The sequence below is a fragment of the Malurus melanocephalus genome, unplaced genomic scaffold (genome assembly GCF_030028575.1).
Source record: "Malurus melanocephalus ecotype Western Australia unplaced genomic scaffold, MMel_1.1 scaffold_86, whole genome shotgun sequence".
NCBI classification, from domain to species: domain Eukaryota; kingdom Metazoa; phylum Chordata; class Aves; order Passeriformes; family Maluridae; genus Malurus; species Malurus melanocephalus.
This window is the reverse complement of record NW_026623318.1, coordinates 753877-762555: the sequence shown is the minus strand read 5'-3', so window position 1 is coordinate 762555 and position 8679 is coordinate 753877. Positions and strand designations below refer to the sequence as shown.

Below are 8679 nucleotides of genomic sequence, written 5' to 3'. Positions count from 1 at the left end.
AAAATTCTCAGGTGCCCCAAGCTCTGACTCCTCCCAAGGCTGTGTGTCCCCCTCAAACCCTGCAACCTCCCCAAATTACCGGGTCCCCCCAAACCCTGAATCCCCCCGGACTGAGTGTCCCCAAACCCCCCCGGGCTGGCTGTCCCCACCCCCGGTCCCGGTTGCTCACGGGTCTTGGGTCGCCCGGGGCTGTCCCCGCCGGTGCCGCCGTCCCCCCGCAGTTTGTCCCCGTCCGCCGCCACCCCCGCGTCCCCCGCGTCCCGCGCCTTGTCCAGCTGCCGCTTCTTCCTGCAGCTGTCCCAGCTGGGGGGACACGGAGGGGACACGGGGGGGTCACAGGGGTCCCCAATTCCCCGCGTGTCCCCCCCGGCGCCCCCCGCTCACCATTTAAAGGCCACGTAGGCCACGAGCCCCACGACGAGCGCGGCCAGGAGGGCGCAGTACAGGGGGATGATGTCCCCGGGGGGCGGCTCSGGGGGGGCCCCCGACACCGGCGGGGTCACTCGGGGGGCCCCCGACACCGCCCGGGTCCCCCCAGGAAGCGGCGCCGCGGTCTCGTCTGCGGRACCCCCAAAAGTGAAGGGAATTCGGCCGTGCCTCAGTTTCCCTTTGGAGCGGGGTGGGGGCGGGCAGGGGGTGTGTCTGGGGAGAGGACCCCCGATTTTGGGGACACCCCCCCGGTCACCCCTGAGGCACGCGGAGAAAATGGGACACAACAAGACGGAATGAGGGAAAAAAGGGGGAATGAGGGAAAAAAGGGGGAATGAGGGAAAAAAGGGGAAACCGAGGCACGAAAAGAGGGAATGAGGTAAAAACAAGGGCAACACGCCCGAAAGCGGTAATGGGGCAAAAAAAAAAGGGGAAACTGAGGCACAGAACGAAGGAATGAGGTGGAAAAGGGGAAGTGAGGTGAGAAAGGGAAACTGAGGCACGAGGGGAAACTGAGGCACTGAAAGAGGGAATGAGGTGAAAAAGGGAAAACTGAGGAACCTGGGGCACAAGATGAGAAAACTGATGAATGACCTGAGGAAACAGGCATGAAACGGAGAAACTGAGGCACGACATGGGGATAGKGAGGAACGATGTGGAAAAACTGAGGAACTGGGGCGGGACAAGAAGAAACGAAGGAACGATGTGGGGAAACTGAGGCACGATGAAAGGAAACCGAGGCACAGAAAAGGAAAGTGAGGCAAGGAGAAATTGGGGCACGACATGGGGAAACTGAGGCACGACAGGAGAAAATGAAGGAGAAACTGAAGCAGGATATAGGGAAACTGAGGCACAAGGTGGGGAAATTAAGGAATGACGCGTGGAAACCGAGGCACGAGGGGAAACTGAGGCAGAACACGGGAAAATTAAGGAGAATAGTGGGGAAACTGAGGCAAGCTGGGAAACCGAGGCACAACGAGGGAAAATTGAGGCAGAATACGGGGAAAGTAGGGAATGACGAGGGGAAACTGAGGCACGAAAAGGAAACCGAGGCACGAAAGGGGGACCCGCGGCTCAGTCCCCCCTCAATCCCCCCCTCCCCARTTTGGGGTCCCGGTGCCACTCACGGCTGCAGGGAGGGCAGGGCGGGCACGGCTCCTCCGGCTCCTCCTCCGCGGGGCTCCGCGCTGCGGGTTTGGGGCATTTTGGGGGATTTGGGGTTGTTTCGGGGTATTTCTGGGTGCGGGGTGTTTTTGGGGTACTCACTGCGGGCGCAGGGCGGGCAGCGGCTGTCGCAGGGCTCGGGGACACCGGGGGGACACGGGGGGCACCCCCCGCCCCGCCCCGGCACCTGCGGGCACAGTGAGGGGGGGTCCTGCCTCAGTTTCCCCTTAATTCGCTTCAGGACCCCGCGAATTCCCACTGCGATCCCCCCAAAACCATGGAAAAAGGGGGTTCAGAGGGGTAAAAAGTGGGAGCAGGGACTGAGGAGCAGTAAAAATAAATAACGACGATAAAGAGAAATAAATAAAAGTGGGGAATCAAACGGAAAGAGTAGAAAGGAAARGAAATAAACAGTAAATAAAAAGGAGATAAAAGGCATTGAAATGGAAASGAATGAAAAGAAATAAATGAAATAAAACGAAGGGAAAGAAAGGGAAAATCTGAAGTAAATTAAAATGAAAGGAAGGAAAAGGACGTGAAATAAAGGAAAATACAACAAAGTGAAGTAAAGGAAAATAAGGAAAGTAAAATAGGATAAGATGAAATAAAAGGATGAAAATAGAAGAGAATTAAAAAGGAAAATAAAATTAAAGAGGAAAATAAAAGAAAGTGAAAATTTAAAAGGGAGAATGAAATAAAAGAGGAAAATAAAAATGAAAGAAAGAAAAAATAAAATTTAAAAGGATGAAAAAAAGGAAAATTTAAAAAAGGAAAAATTTAAAAAGGAAAATAAAAGAAAATAAAGAAAAAAATGGAGAAAAAATGTAATAAAATGAAAGAAAAGGAACTGAACCGAAATGGCCCAAACTGAACCGAACCAAACCCAGAAAACTTCAACAAAAGCCGCGGAGCGAAGTGACCGGAGCGCCCCGGGGCAGCGGGAGAGCCGGCCCGTCCCCTCCCGGTCCCAATCCCAATCCCAATCCCAGTCCCGGTCCCGTCCCACCCGCACCGGGCTCAGCAACAGCAGCAGCAGCGGCACCGGGAGCGGCCGCATCGCCGGGACCGGGACCGGCCCGGTACCCCCGCTCCGAACCGGGCCGAACCGCTCCGAACCGGGCCGAACCCCTCCGAACCGGGCCGAACCGCTCCGGCTCCGCCCGGTTCGGCCCCGCTGGGTCCCGGCTCGGCTCCGCTCGGTCCCGGTTCGGTTTCCTTCGGCTCCTCTCGGCCCGGCTCGGTGTCGGTTCGGCCCCGCTGGGTCTCGGTTCGGTTTACTTCGGCTCCGCTCGGCTCCCTCCGGCCCCGGTTCGGCTCCGCTCGGCTCCCCTCGGCCGCCCCGCCGCGCCTGGGCCGGGTTGGGCGTGGCTCCCCCGGGCAGGGCCGGGCGGGGCGCGCTCTCATTGGCTGCTCGCGGCCGGGGGTGTGGCCAGGCGGGGAGCGCCGCTGCTCGCAGATCGGGAGTTCCCCGGTTCGAGTCCCGCCTGGGGCGCTCCCACCGGGACCGGGCCGAACTGGGACCGCACTGATCCGAACTGGGATCGAGGGCATCGGGGGGCGGTGTCACCYCTCCCCTCCTCCGCCTACACACGGCCCTGCCACGGGGCAATAAGTGCCTGGAAGCGGGAGAAGCAGCTTTATTGAGCCCCGGTGTGGMTGCAGCACGTGGGGTGGGTGGGTGGAGTGACTCGGAGTGGGTACAGGGTGTGGGAGTGGGCGCAGCACCCCACGTGGATGCAGGACCTGGCCGTGGGTGCAGGGTTTTGATGCAGCTGTGGGACTCCAGCGGCGGTGCACAGACTGGGATTGGGTGCAGGACGTTTTGGGGRGTTCAGGGTGTCAGTGGGAGAGCAGGGACTGTGTGGGGTCTTGGTGTGGGCGCAGGATCTTGTGGGTTCCGCGTTTTGGTGAGGGTGCAGGACCTTGGTGTGGGTGCGGGGTCACGTTGTGGGTGCAGGGTCCCCAGGCGGGTGCAGGGTCCGGGTGCGGGCGCGTCCCCCCGGGATCTCCGCTCTCTCGTCTCTACCAGCCGCGCACGGGGCGCCAGAGCTCCACCACCTTCCCGGCGCTGTGCACGAAGTACACGGGGTGCATGGCGGCCGTGGCACAGGCCTGCGACAGAGGGGACACCGAGCTGGGCACAGGGTGGTAACAGAGGGGACACCGAGCCGGCCACAAGGCTGTGACAGGGGGACATTCAGGGCTCACACTCACGTGGTACGGGATGAGAGCCAAGATGCTTCCCACCGGGAATTTCTCGAAGTCCAGCTTCCCATCCACAGCCTCCACCTGCCCGTGCTCCTGGGTCAGCCCCACCAACCTGCGGGGACACGCGAGGCRCCTCCTGTCACCTCCCGCCCGCGCGTGTCCCCCCAGCCCGGCCCGCCCCGGTGTCACCTGAGCTGGGGGTGGCCCTCGATGGCGGCACAGCCCTGCGCTCCGTGCCCGCKGCCGTGGAGGCTCAGGCCGGCCCAGCCGCAGTCCACGAGCAGCTGCCCGCGGTGGGGATAGTGCCCGATGACCCTGGTGAGGACGCGGATCGCCACCTCCTCCGGCCGGCACGAGCCCAGCTGGGTCTGCTGCAGGTCTGGGGGGACGAGGGCTCAGTTCGGGGGGGGTCCCGCCCTCGGAGGGTCCCACTCGGCCGGGGAGCCCGTCCCGCTCACCGTAGAAGAGGTAATTGCCCGGGTGCACCTCGGTGAGCTGCGCCATCTCCGGCACCGGGTGGCTGCAGGACGGCGTGGAGCCGATGGTGGCCTGGGGACACGGGATSCCCGCCTGCCGCAGCCTGGGGACACACGGGAGACACCCTCTGGGTGATCGGGGAGGGGACGTCACCCCCAGGTGACCAGAGCCAGGTCTGTCACCTTTGGGCGCCACCGGGAGCCAGACCAAAGATGGGTCCTGCACTTTTGGGTGCCCCCAGGTGTTGGGTGCCCCAAACACTCAGGGGAGCCACTCATATGTGGCAGAGCCTCCCTCAGTGTGCCAGGGAGAACTCAAGATGTGCTGGGAACACATCCAGAYATGTCCAGAGGCCAGCCAGATGTGCCAGAGACCTCCCTCAAAGGCTCGGGGCTGGTGTGTGTGTGTGTCCCCCCAGGTCCCCCCCAGATCCCCCAGAGATCCTTCCATAGGAGCTGGACACCCCCAGATGTGCCTGGGATCCCCTCAAAGGTATCAGACSATCCCCAGATGTGCCAGGCCTCCCCCAAATGTCCCTGAGATGCACCCAAAGGAGCTGGAGATCTCCCCAGATGTGCTAAAATGCATCCAGATGTTCCAGGGACCGCCCTGAGGTGTCAGAGTGCCCCCACATGTGCACAGGAGCCCCCGGTTTGTTCCARCACCCCCCAAATTGTGTCAGAGCACCCCAGTTATACCCGGGACCCCTCCCAGATATTTCTTGACCCCCAGATGTACCCAAGCACCCCTCCAGATGTGCTTGGAACCAGGCCTGGTGTGCCTGGCAGCCCCCGGTTTCGGGGATGGGGTGGGATCTGGGGTGTCCCCAGCACGAGCTGGTGCCACCYGGGCCRGGCCGGGCCAGGGACCCCCAGGACRTGTCCCCAGGTGGGCACAGCCCTGTCCCTGGCGGGGGCCGAGGTCGCTGCCCTCCCCCTCTCCCAGCAGGAACCATCCGGCCGCGATTCCCTGCAGGATGCGAATCCCGCCGGGATGAAAGGGTGCCAGGGAGGAGGGAGGGGACAATGCCCCAGGTCACAACCCGCCACCGGAGCCACATCAAAGGCGAGCGGCGCCGCCACCACCCCCGGCGCCCCCCGGGGGGGCTTTGAGGGCCCCTTTATGGGGGTGATTCACATTTACAACCCAGCGCCGGATTTTGGGAAGGGGACGGTGGCCGCCTTGACCCTTCCTGTCCCCAAATCCCCGCAGTCCCGGGCACTCACGCGGTGACRAATTCCAGGACGGCGGCGGTGGTGTCCCGGGCGATGGCCTGGATGGCCGGGATGTCGCGACAGCYGTAGGTGTTGCCGCAGTGGGCGTAGACCCCCACCAGTGTCACCAGCTCCGGGGAGCCCTCGGCGATGGCGCGGGCCAGGGCCAGCGCCTCGGGATCCGTGGGACGAATCCCGGCTGTCGGAGGGGACAGAGGCGTGGGAGGGGTTTGGGTTCCCCCGTTCTGGGGACGAGGGTTGAGGGGACCCTGGGACATTATCCTCACGGAGCATCGGGGTGGTGGCAACGTGGGAATGGGKTTGGGGAGGGAAGGAAGGGTTAAAGGTCCCTTTGGGGGTCTTTGGGCCACCTCTGACCCATGACAGGGCTTGGAAAATGACTTTGGGGGATCTTTAATGTCCCATCCTGGTGGGGATGGTGGATGTGGGGGCTTGAGGGACACGGGACATCATTCCCTAAGGAACATCCCTGAAGAATGACTTTTGGGGGGTCTTGGATGTCTATCCTGTGGGGATGGTGGATGTGGGGAGCGCACAGCACATCCCACCCCATGGCCCATTCTGGATGAAAGCCCTCGGGGTAGGACACCCTCCGTGCACCYGGCTGGGACTGCGGGGTCACCTACCCCTGGCATTGCCGCAGTCCAGCTTGAGCCAGACGAGCCAGCGCTTCCCGCCGGGCAGGGGGTTCTGGCACAGCAGCTCCAGCCCCTGCGGGCTGTCCAGGAGCACCTGGAACGCCTGGAGGCGCCGCGCCAGGGCCGCGCACTCGGCCAGGCGCCAGCGCGGCACCGGGAACGCGTACAGGATGTCATCGAAGCCCCCGGCCGCGAAGAAGCGCGCCTCGGCCAGCGTGGACACCACGATGCCCCGGCGGGTCCCGCCCGTGGCCAGCTCCGCCCCTTCCCTGGCAAGCGGGGATTGAGGGGTGAGGAGRGCGGGGAGGGATGGGGGGATGCCGGGGAATGAGGGGGTGCTGGGAGGGATTCTGGGGGAGAAGGTGGGTGCTGAGGGAGAGGACGGGGGATACTGGGAGGAGGGTGGGAGATACTGGGCAGGATGGGAAAACACCCGGGGGGAAGGTGAGGCTGAGGGAAGGGAAGGGATGATGCCTGAGGGGGAAGGGAGAGGATGGGGGGACACCGGGAGGATTCTGTAGGAATAACAGAGGGATATTGGGGGGAAGTTAGGGCGTTTTCAGGGGGGATATGGGGAATGCTAAGAGGGATACTGGAAAAATACAGGAGGGGTTCTGTTGGGGAAGGTGGGTGCTGAAGGGGAGGATGGGGGATACTGGGAGGATGCTGGAGGGATCCTGGGGAGAGGCTGGTGGTGAAGCTGAGGGGATGCTGGGGGAGACAGGGTGGGAAASTGGGGGGATGCTGGGAGGATAGCGGAGGAATGCTGGTGAAGGAAGWGGGGGATACTGGGGAGGGAGCTGGGGGATGCTGATGGGAAGGATGTGGGATACTGGAGAAGAATTTTGGGGTGAGAATGGGCAGATGCTGGGGGAGAACGGGGGAATATTGAGGGGTACTGAGGGGGAGGGTGGGGACAATGGGAGGGATGCAGGGGAGAGGCTGGTGGCATGAGCAGGACATGTTGGGAGGATCCTAGGGAGACTCTTGGGGTGGCTCCTGGGGGGTTCTGGGGTCACACTCACAGGGTTTTGTGYGTTTTGACGTGGGGGCGCAGGCGCAGCCCCAGGGCCTGGCACCGTTCCCGCATCCTCTCGGCGTTCCCGCGCAGCGTGGCCTGGTCCAGGGTCAGCGCCGGCGTGGGTAACTGCTCCAGGGGGGCTCCCAGCCACGAGCTGGCAATGTGGGGAGGGGGCAGGAGTGGGGGGAGCCTGCTGTGAACCCCCCCTCCCAACCTAAACCCACGCTGCACCTTCAGAAACCCCCTATCCCCACCTCACACCACCCTACAGCCACCCTACAGCCCCAGAGGAGGGTGCTGGGAGTCTGAGTCCCCGAGGGGGTTTGGGTCAGTGGGGGGCTGAGCCTCGCACCCCGGGAGGATTTTGGGTGGGGTCAGTGCGGGGGCTGCTCAGGGGTGTCCTCCCCTCCCTGGATTCCCTGGTGCCAGTGGATGCGGGGACTGGGATATGGGAGAGTGGAAAACTGAGGACGGGGACTCCTGGGACACCTGGGACACCTCGGACAGGGATACTGTAAGCAGAGATACCTGGGGCTGTAATCCATGGAACAAGGACAATTTTGACTGGGACACCTGGGACTGGGAAACCTGGGATGGGAAAACTGGGACTGGGACTTATGGGACTGGAACACTCGGGGCTGGGTCACCTGGGATGGGGACACCTGGGACAGAGACAGCGGGAAAAGGGACTCTGCGGATGGGATCCTTGGGACAGGATGTCCGGAACTGGGTCACCCGGGATGGGGCCACCTGAGTCAAAGATCCGGGAAGGGGGACACCGGTCCAAGCTCCGGCGGGACGGGAACACCCTCCGGCAGCGTGACCTGCCCCGGCCCRTGTCCCCTCCCTGCCCTGCCCACCTGTCCGTCTGTCCGTCCATGGCTCCGTCCGGCGCCGCGGCCGCTCCCGGCTCTGCTGCCGCGGCTCTGGTGGCCCCGCGGGTGGCCCGTGCCCCACGTGACGCCGTGGCACCGCCGCCAGAGCGGGGACAAGGGTCACTGCCAGCCGAGGGGCCTCGCCGGGGCTGCAGGGCCAGCGCAGGACACGCTCCGGCGCCGCGGCCAGGACGGGCTGCCAGCTCCGGGGACAGCGGGAGCCGGGAGGGACGCGCGGGGGACGCCGAGCGCTGGACGGGCTGCGGGGGACACTGAGACACCCCGTGCTCGTGACACGGGACAAAGGCCACGGGGGGTTGAGGCCACTCGTGCTCGTGACACGTGTGGGGACTGCTGAGGACCCCCTGGGACACGGGGGACACGGCTGCTGCTGCTGAGACCCCCCTCATTTGTGATACCTGTGTAGAGCTACCGAGACACCCCCAATTTGTGACACGTGGATAAAGAGCTGCTGAGGACCTCACACTCGTGACAGGAGTGAGTGCAACTGCAGAGCCCCCCCGAACTCGTGACATGTGTGTACAGAGCTGCAGAGTCTCCCCACACTCAGGACACCAATGTCCCCCTGTCCCCCAACCTGACAGTCCTGAGAATTCCGCCCCCCATGCTGG

General features: G+C 63.3%; 1 protein-coding gene across 1 annotated transcript; it reads right to left on the bottom strand.

Annotated features, from left to right (window-relative positions):
* Positions 1–1731: 1731 nt before the first annotated feature.
* LOC130574625 (D-serine dehydratase-like) lies at positions 1732–8457 on the bottom strand. Its single transcript, XM_057367960.1, has 9 exons — positions 8033–8457; positions 7177–7326; positions 6140–6420; positions 5505–5691; positions 4260–4381; positions 3991–4180; positions 3808–3913; positions 2606–3705; positions 1732–1780 (listed from the first exon to the last, which is right to left on the bottom strand). Exons 1-8 carry the CDS (start codon positions 8455–8457, stop codon positions 3616–3618), a joined length of 1551 nt encoding a protein of 516 aa, XP_057223943.1. The 3' UTR covers positions 1732–1780; positions 2606–3615.
* Positions 8458–8679: the final 222 nt, after the last annotated feature.